The following is a 16,987-nucleotide window of genomic DNA, read 5'->3' as shown; positions in this document are numbered from 1 at the left end:
GTGTCAGTGGTGGGGAATGCTCTGAGGCTAAAGATAGCAATGAGAGTAGGATTGTGCTGTGGCTTGAATGTTAAAGGTTAAAGTTCAGAGATCATTGTTGTTGTCAATCTAAGTGGAGTTGACCCCTGCCTGAAACAATGTTGCATGAGCTTTGTGATGGTTATGTGTTTAATTAACTTATTTTACTGAGACATAGAGAGTGATAAAGAGTGAGTGAGGAAACAAGGAAAGAGGTCGACGAGTGAAAAGGGCAGTCGGTGCAAACCTATTTGTGAACAAGTAGATTCTAAAGCCGTATCTACATTCCTCTCTGTTCAGGGGGGAAACGACTATGAGATCTTCAATGACCCACGGACCATTGGTTTCACAGTATACTCACCAGAGGACACAGCCAGGCACTGTCGAGAGATTTTCTTCAAAGCTCCCGCTAATGAGTCGTGATAAATCATGCAGCAGGCACTCTCACAGTCAGCTTCCCCTGGGCTCCCCCTGCTGTTCAGGGCAGGTACTAAGAGCACCTGAATGAGAAGAGGTGGAGATGGGAGGTAAAACCACTACAGATTTGTTAAGTAATCAATGCATTGTTGTTGTATAATATTATTCTAACTAGCACTGGACATATAAAGGGATCATCAGTAATTCACATTGGCTGGACTCCCATGGAAAGTACTGAGATGTGGACAGATCTGCTTTTTTAAAGGGATGGTAGCTCAAACAATGTGAGGAAGTTTACTAATATTTTCAGTTTTTTTATCATGACTAAGTGTTTATCTAAGGTTTTAATGTAATATCTGACTATTTAACATCTATCAACCCAATGGTTTTTGTAGTGTGTCCCTGTATTTGTATGTAAAATCAAATTAACCATAATGTCTTATAGGCCCTCCTGTAAGACAATCCTCTTTTGTGAATATCATGTGAAGAATTCTATACATTTTGAGTATATAATGTAAATACCCACTTATGTTTTGCACTAATATTGATATAGTTATCTGACTAACTGGGTTTTGGATCATTTGTTTTCTTTGTAAGTGTAGGAAGTGACTAGTGTTGTCTTTGAACAAAATGGAGCAAAACAGGAGAGAGAGTTGTTTTGCTCTGTGCCAGTCCACTTTCAGATGAATCGCCTATAGAAAATCTGCACCCCCTTGAATTTGTTTCACATTTTGTTGCATTACAAAGTGGGATTGAAATAGATTTAATTGTTTGTCAAGATTTTTACAAATGTAAAAACAAATTATAACTCAAATATAATTGTTCCTTAAGTATTCACCCACTTTGTTTAGCAAGCCTAAATGAGTTCAGAAGTCAAATGTGGCTTAACAAATCACATAATAATTTATATGGACTCACTCTGTGTGAAATAATGGGGGTTGATATTATATATTTAGGTATATTTTCTTATGACCACCTCTTGCTCTGTCCTCCCAGGGCTTATCCGAAAGCTTCAGAAATAAAGGGCAGTGATTGGTAGATAGATAACAATAACATATCAGACATTGAAGATATCTTTAAGCACGGTAAAGTTAATAATTAAGTTGTGGATGATGCATTAAACCACCCAGAGACATCAAAGATGCAGTCGTTCTTCTGAACTGAGCTGCAGGACAGGAAGGAAACTGCTTAGGGATGAGGCCATTGGGGATTTTAAAACAACTACAGAGTTCAGTGGCTTAGATGGGAGAAAACTGAGGATGGATCAACAACATTGTAGTGACTCTACAATAATGACCTAAAGAGTGATAAAAAAGAATAAAAACACAGAATAAAAATATTCCAAAACATGCAACAAGGCACGAAAGTAATACTGAAAAAAAAAAAACACAGCAAAGGAATGTATTTTTTGGCCTAAATGCAAAGCCTTATGTTTGGGGCAAATCCAACGCATCATAGAGTAATTGCCTTCATGGTATGGGTATGCTTGACATCGGCAAAGACGGGAGTTTTTCAGGATGAAAACCAATGGGATGGAGCTAAGCACAGGCAAAATTCTATAGGAAAACCTTCAGTCTGCTTTACATCAGACTCTGGGAGAGGAATTCATCTTTCAGCAGGACAATAACCTACAACACAAAGCTGAAAATACACTGGAGTAGCTTACCAAGGAGACAATGAATGTTCTAGAGTGGCCAAGTTACAGTTTTGACTTAAATCTGCTTGGAAATCTATGGCAAGACTTGAAAATTGCTATCTAGCCATGATCTCCAACACCTTGACAGAGCTTGAATAATGGGAAAATATTGCATAATACAGGTGTGCAAAGCTCTTATGACACTTACCCAAGATGACTCAAAGCTGTAATCGCTGTCAAATGTGTTTCTAACATGTATTAACTCAGGGCGGGGGGTGAATACTTATCTAATCAAGGTATATAAAAACAAATGTTCAACATTTTTCTTCCACTTTAAGAGTATTTTGTGTAGATTGTTGACAAAAAAATATATAATATTATATAATATTATAATGAAATCAATTTTAATTCCACTTTGTTACACAACATGTGAAGAAATCCAAGGGGGGTGTAGATGTTCTACACAAAATGGTTCTTCAGCTATCCTCATAGGAGAACCCGTTTCGGTTCCAGGTTGAACCCTTTTTTATTCCAGCTAGAACTCTTTTGGGTTCGATGTAGAACCCTCTTTGGAAAGGGTTCAACCTGGAACCAAAAAGGGTTATTCAATGGGGACAGCCGAAAAACCCTTTTAGGATCTAGATAGAAAAAAAGGTACTAAGTGTTTAGACATTGTAGGGAGAAGTCTTACCTCATCTATGCAATTATCATATAAATTATTCCTGCTACTTCAGTCTGCACCGCTATAAGAAATGGATCTCACAGATGGCTTATACAGCCTTTACATTACCTACCCAGTATTCACAGGTACACATCCTTTAGTTGTATCAAATCAAATTTTATTAAAAGGTTAATGCCGTCTGCTACAAATATAATAATCTGGATGTCTTCACCCTTCTGCCAAAGGCCATTAGACCTTCCTGAATGACAAAGATCCAGTGGACTCACTTGTACAGTTTGATCGACATACACTAATTGTGAAATCATCATGTGATTGTTGAGTACTGTATTAATTTGAACTATGTTCATTGTAATAAATTATTTTATTTCATTGTGCCAAGTGTGACTTGTTATTTTTTTGTACAACAGATGGAAATTATAACTAAGGCATAGGCATGGCATTCTAATGTCACATACTATGTATACACTCTTATCTCCAAAGATAAATATTAAAAAACGATAAGCCATCACAATTGTGAATCATAAAATGTTATTAGTGCTCTTTCAAGGCTCACATAGAAATGAGGGTAAACTATAGCCACAGTGGCTTGTGTAACAGAAAATGCTCTGAACTGTGACCAATGAAAAACCTAGCATTTTAACTAAAACTAAAATATGAAATAAAACAACCCAAAACAGTAAGAATGAAGGATATAAATATGCATAGAAATTTCCTAAATATGGAGAAATGCTAAACATAATAGGCAGACATGAAACAAATATGAATAATGGTTCAGTAACAATCAAATGATCATATCAAAACTTAAACAAAAACATTAAAATGTATTTCAATTCCATTGACAGTGTGTTACAGTGTCTCTCAGACAATAGAAAAGTTTCAAATAGTTTCAAAAACCTTGCAGTAATTTTCTCATACCATCATGGTGAGTTACAATTTGCAAACAGGACTACATATTGCCACATGATAAAGCCTAATAGGAGTTGTAGTCGGCTCGGCAGTATTTCAGAATGGAAGTTCAAGTTTTTAAGTGCATTTGTTTGACTACAATACCCAAAACTTAAATCCAGTAACCTCAAAACGATCAAATAAATATATATAAATACAAAGATGGTTGTGTACCTCGAAAATATTAATAGTGGCTTTTCCATTCACAGTAAAATATAAATCATTCTTCTAAGCTTTTTGACATGACATCATCTCTCCCTCCCTTCTTGATTGCTCTCTCAATCGCTCTCTCAATCAGACGTTTCCAATTCTGTACCTCTAAACCTTTGTCAGTTATTTTCTCTCCAACCTCATATTGATTTCATACCAATAGTAATGCTTCTCCTCAAAATGGTGTCGGATTTCTCATTCTATTTCCTCCACCACTCTGCTCTGTCCCCTCACCCATTTTCAGTACCTTCAGGTTGAACATATTCTCACATTATCAATCCAGTCTGTACCAACCACATCCTAGTTCACGGATGGCCAACTTGTGTCCTGAGGAGCCAGTCAGTGTATCTAGAGTTTTGTTTCAGCCCAGCTCTAGCACACCTGATTTAGACAGACTCTCCAGCACCAGTTGGCCGTCCCTGCCTGCCCTAGCCAGACCCCTCAACCTCCCACCCTAGCCCTCCCTGTAGCCAAGTGTAGATAAACAGGCCAGCGCTGAAGCCTAGCTCTCGTCTAGCTGGCTGATGATCTGGCCAGACCAGGTCTCATGCTTCGTCCCTGGGTTCAGATGAACAATCTTCACCTCCACGGCCTGGATCTTCAGGTTTTTGGGTGGGATCCGGGAGACTTTGTATGTGACCTCATCTCCTTCTACTGGGACATACTCGCCCTCGATACTGAAATAGATTGAATTAATGATTTAGATATTCATTTGCTGCACAATATGAATATGCAGTCAGTTCTTGCTCTGAACCTTGCCATATTTGATCTGACACTGAACACTGATGTTACATTGCTGCTCTGAGATAGAAAGCTGTGAACAATATAAAAATAGGGCATTCTGTTCATTTTAGCAATTTGCCAAGCTAAAGAAGGCTGTTGTAGTGATGAAGGTCACTCACTCCGAGATGTGAACAAAGATGTCATCTCCGCCATTGGAGGGATGGATGAAGCCATGACCTTGTGACCTGCAGAAGCTCTTGCACACGCCCTTAAACGCTGGCCCTGAGGTGGCCCGCACCGTGCTGATGAGAGACAGGGGAGAGAGCATCATGTCCACTCTCAACAAAATATTACATCAACACACATATCCCTTCTGCTACTGCTTGTGGAAATAAGTTATTCTCTAAGAAGTTAAGGAATGTATATATAAACGTCATAAAAGTGAAGGATAATAAACATGCACTATCAAACCAATTATAATACAGAAACGCATTCATGAGCAGCATATCTATCTTACGCTGAATAGGTGCGGTTGCGTTTGGTGGGCAGTGGGCTGGGCAGTGACCGGGGCTGGGGTGGCGCTCCCCTTTCCCACACACGGCTGCCCTCCCTCAAGAAGGGGAAGGAGAGGGAAAGGGGTGCAGCCCGGGGGGAGCGCAGAGGGGCCTCTGAGGGGGACGTCAGGCTGGGGTCTGCCATGGATGAGTCACAGGCCAGGTCGCTCTTCTTACCACTTTACTAGTTCTTCACCACCTGGCCTGATGCTGACACTCCAGTTATGTGTTTGTCTGCTCACCGTCTCTGCTTTAATATATCTTGCTATTGACACAGGTCAGTTTGTTTCAGCAGGTTTCTTAATGGGCCTCTGCTGTGAAGAAAGAAAGAGAAGAAAACAAACTAAAGTAAAAGGCAAAAGTGGAACCAGAAGGAACAACTGAAACAAAGACCGATTTTATTAAGTTCATCCCTACCGCAGAGAACATTATGTATCATTCATAACAGCTTCATATTAAGATGGATGTTTGGATTTACATTACTTGACACTTGTGAAGCCATTTAGTCGAACACCCTGGCTAAGAGTATCAGCCTAGTGGCAATGTTTTACCAAAAATGACACTGGCCGCCTTTCAATTCATTACAGACTATTTTTACTTTCAAATCCCATACATTTAAACTGCAAACCATTCCCAAGTCTGCCCACAAACAATAACAGGCTCAACTTAGATATATGACTGTTCTTTACATTATGTATCAAGTCCTTAAAGCTCAAGAAAAGCACAGCTTTAGGAATAGCTGCAACAAAAGCAGTTAAATAAATGGTTAAAATAAATAAATAAATAAAGCAGCCATTGTGTGCCAAGACATGGTGGAGCATATTGATGGCATGTGCACACAATAAGATAGGACACAGCACACACTCTAAGGCCAAGATGGCTTTGCATGGTTTAAGATTGTTACATTCTTTCGCTCTGCCTGCATCATCAAGGTTACAGTAAATCAGAGTTCTCTTGACAGCTCGCACGCTTTCGACAGAGCTGCTGGCAAAACGCTAGCCGTGTGTTTCTGACGTCAGCATGCAATACTGGAAAGCGTTGGATAATGACGACAAACCAAAACATTAGGGCTGCTACATTGTAACACCAAAATGGTCCAATTAGAAAAGTAGATGATCCTTTCACGCGAATGAAAAATGACTGTTTAAAGAACGAGAGGAATCCGTTTTTATAAAGTAAAAATGAAAAAAGAGAAACAGTGAAGTCTATCTCTCTGGATACTTTCTCTGGGCTACATCAGAATTAAATATCTGAAATAAACAGTTGACTCGGCTCAACGTGTCTAAATATCGCAAGAAAAATCCCTCTACGTGAGACATCGCTAACATTGTATGATTCGTCATGTTGCGGAGGCGTGCATTTCGGGCTAAGTGAATGACCAGTTTGCATTGCCAAATTATTCTGTAATAAACACGCATATCATCGGACTTTTTCCTAATTTCCAGAACATTCGAAAAGTCCGAGCGCGCAAACAGAGACGGTATAGGGATGAGTAGCCTCGTCAAAGGTATTCTATACCCAATAGTTGTCATTATCATACATTTCCTTTAGCCTATACTTGTCAAAAAGGCGGTCACACGTTAATGAATAGGCGACAGATGTTCTACAATCCAAACAATAGCAGGCATACCCATACTTGAATATTTGTACAATTTTTTTTTTTAAACATAGGCCTACTTACTGCATTGCTAGAGTCCGTTTTGTCGGTAGAGGACGGGTGTGTGCTTTGTCAGTTACTATTATATAACATCAATTAAATAAATAACTCCAGTAAATACGCGTAGTCGCGGAATACCCTGATCTGCAGTGTGTTGTTGAGGCTGCGCAGCTGTCACTGGCTGAGATCACACCGTAGTTGAGAGAATGGGCGTGATGCTTGTTTGCCGGAAAATTTGTAGGCATAACAAGACTGCTATGCTCATACGTGTCAAATCAGTTATTACATTAAACATTTAGGTATTCGTATTGTAAACCATACTGATGTATTCCTTCATGTAATGGTTTAAGTAAAAAAATATATTAAAAAATCAAGATCAGAATATGATACATTAATTTGGCCTGAAAGACACTGGCTTCTATGGTTTATCAAAAATGTTGTTAGGCGCTTCAGAGGACCAACTCCACACCCACTAAAATAAACAAATTACAGTGAGGTGTAGTGCTTGTGGGTTCATGACAACATTTCCTAAGGACTGTACTTTTTTAATTATATTTTTGGGATACACGTCCTATACACAATTATAAACTGGGTGGTTCGAGCCCCGAATTGGCTGATTGGCTGAAAGCAGTGGTATATCAGAACATATAGCACAGGTATGACAAAACATGTATTTGTATTGCTCTAATTACTGTTGGTAACCAGTTTATAACAGCAATAAGAAACCTCAGGGGTTTGTGATATATGGCCAATATACCACGGCTAAGTGCTGTGTCCAGGCACTCTGCGATGAGTTGTGCCTAAGAACAGCCCGTAGCCGTGGTATACTAGCCATATACCATCACGACCTTGGGTATTATTGCTTAAACAACCCAACTCAAAATCATGCAAACAAAAATGATCACTGAGGAAACATTATACTGGTCACAAAGACAACACGCAACTGTATATTTAGGCACACTCACTCCATTATTTGTTCCAAGTGAACACTCAGACTTACATGGTGACACTAAATAGGCCAATTGGGGACCTTTAATCAGTCTTTCTTACAGTCATGTGCACCGGGTGGAACTGCTGGTACATTAACAGTTATGGTGGTAGTATTTACAATATACAGGGGGAAGTGGATCTACAGCTTTGCAAGTGAGACAGTTCTTCACGTCCCCGGCCTGTGTGCTCTATTAGAAATCCTTGCTACTGGTCCCTTGTCCTTGAGTCTGCCATCTGCCATTATAGGGCAGTACCTATTATGGGAATCCTGCCTCCTGTACTTGAGCCCACAGTTCTGTGTCTATTAGCCTTGAGGACACTTAACAGAGGCATGTTTCTCCAGTGTTAAAGTCACAACCTGGGAGGAGTGACTGAGAAGAGTCCAAAAAGAAGGTGTATGTCCAGCAGCTGGGATGAATACTTGACAGCAGTCTCCCCTGTTTTCTCTACTGTAATGGTCTCTCCTTTCGCTAGCTGTTCCACCAGGACAGGAGGCCCAAGCCTGGCTCGCTAATGGTACCCTGATACACAAGAAAGGGAGGGAAGGGGTGGAATTAATTAAGGCCATTATTAGAAAAAAAAGCGGACTTATAGTATTGAAAAATACCTTAAAATAGTCATTTGTAATAAGGATGTATGATGTAAACCAAAAGTACACCTATGTGACAGACATCACTGTGCTGCTAACAGTTTTGCCTTCTCGAAAAAGTGGTCCTTAGCTTCACACGCACAAGTGACCGCCCTGATGGACAAAGTACTAACCAGTTGCACTACCCAAAAGGTACCAATTCGGCAGCACCATCACCATAGACTTAGATAGACAGCTCCAGTGCCCCAAAGCTTGTTTTAGCATGGGCAGCATCATTGAGGACTGTCAAAATGTTGAAGTAGTCAACTGGGTGGGACTTCCTATGGGTTAAGGAAAGATCACATAATTCCATCCAGGTCATCAGGAGAATTCATCCAGTGAATTATACTCCTGATCAAACATCCAATACTTGTTCACTGGACGTTTTGAGTGAGCTTACCGGTACCATTTAACTCAGTCACATATACTGTATATGGATACTGAAATGATTAAATTCACAACAATAGTAAAAATAAGTCTGTGTTATATCAGTGAGCGCCTTCTTACTAGCAGTGTGTAAGGGGCCTCTTTCTTCTGGCCACCCTCCTCTGCTCCTGGAGCTGCAGGGGTGTTGGTTGCTGCGGCAGAAGGGCCTGTGGGAGACGTGTCCAAGAACACTTCATCTGTGATCCGGAAGCGGATGTCCTCACCTTGGTCCATGTAGAGGTCATGGGCCCCTTCGTCCGTCTCATACTCCCACACCCACACCTGCTCTGCTTCGTCGCTGAGGCAGCAGTCAAGGAGTGCTTGCCGGATTGCTTTATTTTCAGCAGCTTTTACAGGTAAACTAAAATGTCTATCAGATAGCTATCAACATGAGGAGTTGAATTAACATTTACATGATTGTATTCCAGAGCCATCAACTCAGCTTTGAGCAACAAATTGTCAAATGTGCACATTGGTAAGAAACACACAAAAACACATCACTGGGCAGGATACAATTTTGCAGGCTGCTGTAGAGACTCTGGGGGAATGACGATGTCATCAAAGAATCCTAGGCTGACTGTGAAACAAAATATGGCATTGTGAACAAATCTATACAGACAGACTGCCACATCAATGTTATACTTCATACTGAGACATTCTCCCTGTTGATCCACTTTATGCATTGAGAGAGACAGGGTCGGTAGAAATCACACTGCAGTGTGTACAGACTCCTCTGGGGCTGTGACGGCGGTGTATAAAAAGCATCTGACCCAAATTAGTGTATCAGCAAATCACAGCATGTTCAAGTGTTCTTATTTTGACATGAGGCCTATTAGTCAAGAATAGACATAGGTACAATTGAAGTCGGAAGTTAATAAACACTTGGGTTGGAGTCATTAAAACTTGTTTTTCAACCACTCCACAAATGTATTTAGAACAAACTATAGTTTTGGCAAGTGGGTTAGGAAATCTACTTTGTGCATGACAAGAATTTTTCCAACAATTGTTTACAGACAGATTATTTCACTGTATCACAATTCCAGTGGGACAGAAATGTACATACACTATGTTGACTGTGCCATTAAACAGCTTGGAAAATTCCAGAAAATGATGTCATGGCTTTAGAAGCTTCTTATTGACTCAAATTATGTAGATTAGCCTTATTGGAGGTGTACCTGTGAATGTATTTCAAGGCCTACCTTCAAACTCAGTGCCTCTTCACTTGACATCATGGGAAAATCAAAAGAAATCAGCCAAGACCTCAGAAAAAGAATTGTATACCTCCACAAGTCTGGTTCAGCTTTGGGAGCAAATTTCAAACACCTGAAGGTACCACATTCATCTGTTCAAACAATAGTACGCAAGTATAAACCCCTTGGGACCGTGCAGCTGTCATACCGCTCAGGAAGGAGACGCGTTCTGTCTCCTAGAGATGAACGTACTTTGGTGCGAAAAGTGCAAATCAATCCCAGAACAACAGCAAAGGACCTTGAGAAAATACTGGAGGAAACAGGTACAAAATATTCTATAGCCACAGTAAAACGAGTCCTATATCGACATAACCTAAAAGGCCACTCAGCAAGGAAGAAGCCACTGCTCCAAAACCACCATATAAATGCCAGGCTATGGTTTGCAACTGCACATGGGGACAAAGACTGTACTTTTTGGAGAAATGTCCTCTGGTCTGATGAAACAAAAAATAGAACTGTTTGGCCATAATGACCATCGTTATGTTTGGAGGGAAAAGGGGGAGGCTTGCAAGCCGAAGAACACCATCCCAACCGTGAAGCACGGTGGTAGCAGCATCATGTTGTGAGGGTGCTTGCTGCAGGAGGGACTGGTGCACTTCACAAAATAGATGGCATCATGAGGACGGAAAATTATGTGGATATATTGAAGCAACATCTCAAGACATCAGCCAGGAAGTTAAAGCTTGGTCGCAAATGAGTCTTCCAAACAGACAATAACCCCAAGCATTCTTCCAAAGTTGTGGCAAAATGGCTTAAGGACAACAATGTCAAGGTATTGGAGTGGTCATCACAAAGCCCTTACCTCAATCCTATAGAACATTAGTGGGCAGAACTGAAAAAGCGTGTGCGAGCAAGGAGGCCTACAAACCTGATTCAGTTACACCAGCTCTGTCAGGAGGAATGGGACAACATTCTTATTGTGAGAAGCTTGTGGAAGGCTACCCGAAACGTTTGACCTAAGTTAAACAATTTAAAGGCAATGCTACAAAATACTAATTGAGTGTACGTAAACTTCTGACCCACTGGGAATGTGATGAAAGAAATAAAAGCTGAAATAAATCACTCTACTATTATTCTGACATTTCACATTCTTATAATAAAGTGGTGATCCTAATTGACCTTAGACAGGGAATTTTCACTAGGATTAAATGTCAGGAATTGTGAAAAACAGTTTAAATGTATTTCGATAAGGTGTATGTAAACTTCCGACTTCAACTGTTTATGCATTATGGACATATAAGCTACTAGGACTTAACATTCAGATGGGTGGGGAGAAAACTGGAAGGTCGGGGGAAAGATGAGGTGTTTCTCTCACCATGTACTCCTTCTTGACTGCAGTATTTGATCTTTCCAACAAGAATCTCATCCAAGAAAGGGTGGAACACAACATACCTGAAGTGGACTAACAGAGTAGGGAAAGATAAGGTCACATCAAAATGGACAGTCAGTCCTAAGAGAAAGTCCCTGCCCAGAAACATCTCCTAGGCCGTGACCTCCAGGCACTTGTGTAGATCTGATAGTAATATGGTGCAATGTGGTGAAAGTTCCACCTAACCTATCAGAGGGCAAGGTGGAGCTACTTCTATAACATATGGAATGCCTTTTGGGTCTTTACATCTCAAAAAAGATACACGTCAATTAAGCTTTTAATTTGACGTGTCAAATAACAAAATTATATTCTAGAATGTTGTGTGAACTAAATGTGCATGCACAAGCTTGAGCGCTACCACTATAGTCAATAGCACGGTCAAAGCTGGGGAAAAAAAGTCTGCAAACAATCATACACATCGGCCACAATGCGTTTACAATACCGCTTTGGTAATAAGCCATTATTTGTTAGACTGAATTGGAAAACGTCCGTGTGAGCATTTGGAATAAGATCAGGATCAAACGAGCAGGATCAAGAATGTTAGCTAGGTAGTACAACATTCTCCCAGACTTCAACCATTCCAGAGGCAGGGGAGAAAGGATGGTGAACCTGCTGCTTCTGACACCTAGCTAGTAACCAATTATGTTGCTAGATCGAATCCCCGAGCTGACAAGGTAAAAATCTGTCATTCTGCCCCTGAACAAGGCAGTTAACACACTGTTCCTAGGCAGTCATTGTAAATAAGACTTTTCTTAACTGACTTACCTAGTTAAATAAAAAAGGTAAAATAAAAAGTAATACAAATAAAATAAAAACGGCACTGGTCCAATGAATGTGATTATTTTCGAAAGGAATTATTACGTAGTCTGTCCTAACCTGTATTTTTTCTACCTTAGATAAGACAACGTAATAATTCCATGCGGAGCGTTTGAAAATAAACACGTTTATTGGACCAGTGCCGTTTTGATTTCATTTGAATTATTCTTCTGCGTTTTGATCACGATTATGGCATGAATATTGATTTGCAGGTAACAAGTGAATACATTTGGTGGCTCAATCCTAAAACAATGTATTCACTTGTTACCTGCAAATCAATATTCATATGAAACATGGAGGCCTATCAGCAACATTAAGCAGGTTTCCATCCAACCATTTCATGCAGATAAATTACACATAAAAAAATAAACTCACAGCAGGCCAAATTTGAGGGCAAAATGTCAACACAAAATTCACTAGACAAGGGTGGATCATTTTTTTGCCTGTGAAAGATTATGCAATAATCATGGTCGAAATGCTGCAACTATTGATATATTAACCATCTTGTCAAGGTTAACTTGGAGTCACGCAATGATATGTTACGTTGTAGCCTACTACCACCATGCCATGGAAAAGCATGTAGTTAATAGGCAGATTAAATAAATGGTGGTGAAAGGCCCAGTGCAGTCAAAACTGCAATTTCCCTGTGTTTTATATATATTTACATACTATAAGGTTGGAATAATACTGAAATTGAAAATAATGATAATGCCCTGTTATTGTAAGCGCTGTTTGAAAAGACATGAAATTTCAGCCTGTTTTGGTGGGATGGATTTTTGGCCTGCCTGGTGAAATGATTTGATATTACGATACAAATAGCTGTACACTGTAAGCTTGCAAATGTCCAATAAATATTGAGGGTATTATTTGATTGCTAGTGACATGATCCGTGTTTGGCTTTATCAAATAAAAAGTATATTGCGCTTTATCCACATCTTATCATATAACCTACTCTGTCAACTTTGTAAGTTAACTGTTGTCTAGAGAGCATGCGCCAAAACCAGATTGAGCACGTTTGCTATTAATTGTAACAGTTTGTAACAAAACCATCGGTCGAGTTGAAAATGCAATGGAAACATCGAACATCCATTTTGTTTTATTCGGTACAAAGAAATGTAAGCACAAAAGGGCTTTTTATGTGCACCGTCATCGCAAGTCTGTTTGATGGAAACCCACCTCTGCTGGGAAAATGTGCATAATATTTTTATGCTGATTTTTAAATATTAAAAATATGAAAATCTGTCGCAAATTGTAATTTCCTTACCTTTGGTGTGGGAAGCTCCATCACCTGGGAATATGTAGGAATCCTCCAGTTTTGTGATGTCATACAAACAGATACAGAGGCCAACCTGGTAAACCACTTGTCAAGATGCAGTTAAAGAACAGCCAAACATAAATAAAGCAGATAAGTTAACAAGACTACAATGTCACAATTGTGTTAGGCTAAACAAAGCAAACAATAAAATATTAACTCAGCTGACAATATCTTTGGTACTGCATCCTCTCACCTTATTGGCCAATTTCTTGTTGAGTTCTTCGGCTATGGCTTCATTGAACTGCCGCTGGAAATTCCATGGGGGGATTCTGACAGTGTCAACCATCTCCACTGCCACGAACATGATTCTGGTCCGAGGAAAAACAAGAAACAATATACAGTAGCTATGAAATCACAGAACAATTACCTTTCAGACAGGGTGGTATGACAGTAAGTCTGCAATATGTTAAAGTACTATCGCACAGGTACATTTACCAGCTACTTTATCATATTCAATTCCATTGTTACAGTGTAATGAAAAAATGTAGCTAGTAACGTATAACAATTTCACCAAGAAACATGTTATCTCCCTAGTTAGCCAACACAGCATCACTGTTCTGAAACTGTTAACGTTACCTACTTTTCCTTTGAATCCTTTAAACTACTCAAATGATTAAAATTCTGACAATGTATCTTCAACTGCAAGGACCAACATCGTATTAGTTTGAATAAATACTGGTATCATAGATAAATTGACACCAAAACCCCCATCTTCGTGTCGCTAGCTTCATAAAATCTTCTTCTTCTTTTTTTTTACACGTGTTATTGATTTACTACATTACCGTTTGCGGCAGGTCGCAATCTTAAAGGCGCAGAACGCTTCTTTTTTTTGCTGAAATTTTATTTGTTTATTTTGTTCGTCAAAGTTCTTGGCTTCCTCCTCTGGTCTCCTTTCCTTATCTGGTCTATTGATCTGAGAACTCATACATTTGTTCTCACCTGCCCAGTTCATCATAGTGTAGAAAAGGACACACAGAAAGGAGGCCACTTATTAATAATATTGAGATACACATTATTTGTCCTTATGCTCAGTCATGCAGTTTCCTCTGTATGTATGTAACACATGTATAGTGAGTTTCCCTTGAGGATTTACCCTGGTTGTTTACCCAAAAGACTCAGACTTGTCTGTTTTACATAACACTGGCTAACTGTGAACTTCAGCACCTACTCACAAATCAACCATCTTGAATGACACAGAGGTTGTTGATTCTGCTCACCCTGTCTTTAGTGTCATACTCCTGAAGGAATCACAATTACACTGGAGCTTACATTAAACATAAAACACTGGCAACCAACCGGTGTGGGGGGGGGGGGGGGGGGGGGTAGTAGAGGTCTTCATGGGTTCGATTGAACCCAAAATTTGGCTCTAGGTCTGGTTGTCATCGGGCCCATTCAGGTTAAATTGTTCTCGGGTCCATTCAGATGCGGGTCCCCCTTTAAAAAAAATGTGTTTGGGCATTCCGAGTGGTGCAGCGGTCTAAGGCACTGCATGGGCACAATTGGCCCAGCGTTGTCCGGGTTCGGAGAGGGTTTGGCCAGCCGGGATTTCCTTGTCCCTTCGCACTCTAGCGACTCCTTGTGGCAGGTCAGGTGCCTGCAAGCTGACTACAATCGCCAGCTGAACTGTGTTTCGTCCGACACTTTGGTGCGGCTGGCTTCCGAGTTAAGCGAGCAGTGTGTCAAGAGGGAGAGGGGTTTGGCAAGGTCGTGTTTTGGAGGATGCACGGCTCTCGACCTTCGCCTCTCCCAAGTCCATAGTGTAGTTGCAGTGATGGAACAAGATTGGATTTCGCAAAATTGGGGAGAAAAGGGGGAAATTGGCCTTGGGTCTGGGTCCAACTTTTAGGACCCGTGAAGATCTCTAGTGTGGGGTTAAGTCTCATTCGAAAAGCACCATAATTGCATTTTTCCACTCGAGACATACCTCAGTTTTTTACCAAAAAGGCTCAGACTTGTTTCCAATTCCACAGCCCTGCTCGAAAAAAAATAACACTAGAGTCTACATTAACATATTCACTGCCAACACAATTGTGCTGTAATGGAAAAACCCAGACACAGGTTTAGCCTAGTCATGGACTGAAAATAGCCATTGAAAGTACTTCGTCCAGGACTAGGCTCAATCTGTGTCCGGGAAACCGCCTCTTATGGCTAAGCTATACTATATTCACAGTGCTTAATTGTGTAGTATTTTAACTGTATTACTTGTACAGTAACTATAAAAGTGCTGAATTAAATCTAATTAAACTTTCAAAAAATAAAAATTAGAACAAATATTTATTCATCTTTATTAAATATTAATTTACCACAGGAAATATCCTAAAAGTCTCTTTAAATCTTGCACGCTATGAAACTGCAAGCATTCAAATCACCTAATACAAAACCAACTTTAAAATCAAAACAAATACAGAAAATCCGTGAAGCAAAATTCACCACTTGAGATTACATTAAATAAAGCCTGTCAATGGGTTTCTACATTTAATTGTTTGCAGTGTCTGAACAAAATTTGCATTCTTATGAAGTCAATCATTGACAGTGTTTCTAAATGGAAAATAAATAGCTAGGCCAATAAAACAAAGCAGTTCAGGATTTGGATTTCCTGAAGACAACTTAAAGAGTACAACTAAGCATTTGCTTTGTCACGTCACAGTAGCATTTCAGAAACTCCGATTTAAACCAGGGATCAACATATTGTATATTGCATACTGCTTCACGGGTGGCTGTTATTCTTATGAATTACAATGCAAAGGAACGGTTCCATTTAGAGACTGCATTAAATACTTGGGAATTTAAGACGGTATGAATTTCTTTTTAAAAGCCACACAACTAACAAACTTAAATGCTGCTGGCAATTACACTGGTCATCTTCATACTCAAACATGGGGTTCATAGACATGGAGAAATTACACAGAATGGCAAACCTTCGTAACAACACTTATGTTTGTTTTAGTATGTAATGGAGCATTTTCATGAGGCATCTTTGGCGATTAACTTCAGTAGACAGACCAGAGAATTCATCAGCAATATGTTAACTTTGCTAAGGTTAAGCAAATGACGAATTAGTATAACAAGTTGGTTAATGTGCTCTAAACCGCATACAACATGGGTTAAAGTTGCAACGATCTGGAGCCAATCCTGTTTCAAATCAGGTGTTCCTTTATCTGCATCAAATAACTTTAAAACAAAACCTAGGCATGTCTCACCTGACCAGTCTCTCCCTTTACAATGACAACTCCAACATTCACCTGGGAGCAACATACAAAGACGGACCACTGTACAGCACAGGTCCAAGACCGACAAAACATTGAGACGTACAGTACAACCCTACTTTAGTGCTTCCACAACAATGGAGCC

At 39.8% G+C, this 16,987-nt stretch overlaps 3 protein-coding genes across 6 annotated transcripts in view; 1 reads left to right on the top strand and 2 right to left on the bottom strand.

Moving 5' to 3' along the window:
• Positions 1–3,127, top strand: part of LOC115110524 (phosphomannomutase 1-like) — a 33,727-nt gene extending 30,600 nt beyond the window's left edge. For both annotated transcript variants that reach the window (XM_065010164.1, XM_065010165.1), the window contains exon 8: positions 319–3,127. In XM_065010164.1, the coding sequence (XP_064866236.1) occupies positions 319–441 (123 nt within the window). In that variant the 3' untranslated portion in view covers positions 442–3,127. The remainder of the gene's footprint in view (positions 1–318) is intronic.
• Positions 3,096–7,274, bottom strand: LOC115110419 (cold shock domain-containing protein C2-like). The gene is made up of 3 exons (XM_065010166.1): positions 5,149–7,274; positions 4,811–4,933; positions 3,096–4,585 (listed from the first exon to the last, which is right to left on the bottom strand). The coding sequence occupies exons 1-3, from the start codon at positions 5,328–5,330 to the stop codon at positions 4,411–4,413; spliced, it is 480 nt and encodes a 159-aa protein (XP_064866238.1). The 5' UTR covers positions 5,331–7,274; the 3' UTR covers positions 3,096–4,410.
• Positions 7,275–7,366: 92 nt separating this feature from the next.
• LOC115110418 (DNA-directed RNA polymerase III subunit RPC8-like) lies at positions 7,367–14,436 on the bottom strand. 3 transcript variants are annotated; one of them, XM_029636055.2, is made up of 7 exons: positions 14,213–14,432; positions 13,830–13,944; positions 13,586–13,682; positions 11,452–11,538; positions 9,400–9,463; positions 8,968–9,184; positions 7,367–8,353 (listed from the first exon to the last, which is right to left on the bottom strand). In XM_029636055.2, exons 2-7 carry the CDS (start codon positions 13,938–13,940, stop codon positions 8,303–8,305), a joined length of 627 nt encoding a protein of 208 aa, XP_029491915.1. In that variant the 5' UTR covers positions 13,941–13,944; positions 14,213–14,432; the 3' UTR covers positions 7,367–8,302. The 3 variants fall into 3 exon arrangements, with proteins under 3 accessions (XP_029491915.1, XP_029491914.1, XP_029491917.1); XM_029636054.2 differs by having other exon boundaries at positions 14,217–14,430; XM_029636057.2 differs by lacking the exon at positions 11,452–11,538 and having other exon boundaries at positions 14,217–14,436.
• Positions 14,437–16,987: the final 2,551 nt, after the last annotated feature.

Source organism: Oncorhynchus nerka, linkage group LG26, assembly GCF_034236695.1.
Source record: "Oncorhynchus nerka isolate Pitt River linkage group LG26, Oner_Uvic_2.0, whole genome shotgun sequence".
In the NCBI taxonomy this organism is placed as follows: Eukaryota; Metazoa; Chordata; class Actinopteri; order Salmoniformes; family Salmonidae; genus Oncorhynchus; species Oncorhynchus nerka.
This window is presented reverse-complemented; position numbering and strand designations above follow the sequence as displayed.

Coding starts and splice junctions, on each gene's coding strand:
- LOC115110419 (XM_065010166.1), bottom strand. CDS start 5,330: ATGGCAGACCCCAGCCTGACGTCCCCCTCAGAGGCCCCTCTGCGCTCC. Junction 4,934..5,148: donor CGCAACCGCACCTATTCAGC/GTAAGATAGATA, acceptor GTCTCTCATCAG/CACGGTGCGGGCCACCTCAG. Junction 4,586..4,810: donor ATCTTTGTTCACATCTCGGA/GTGAGTGACCTT, acceptor AATCTATTTCAG/TATCGAGGGCGAGTATGTCC.
- LOC115110418 (XM_029636055.2), bottom strand. CDS start 13,940: ATGTTCGTGGCAGTGGAGATGGTTGACACTGTCAGAATCCCCCCATGG. Junction 9,464..11,451: donor CAGTCAAGAAGGAGTACATG/GTGAGAGAAACA, acceptor TTTGTTTCACAG/TCAGCCTAGGATTCTTTGAT. Junction 9,185..9,399: donor CTACAGCAGCCTGCAAAATT/GTATCCTGCCCA, acceptor CTGCTGCCTCAG/CGACGAAGCAGAGCAGGTGT.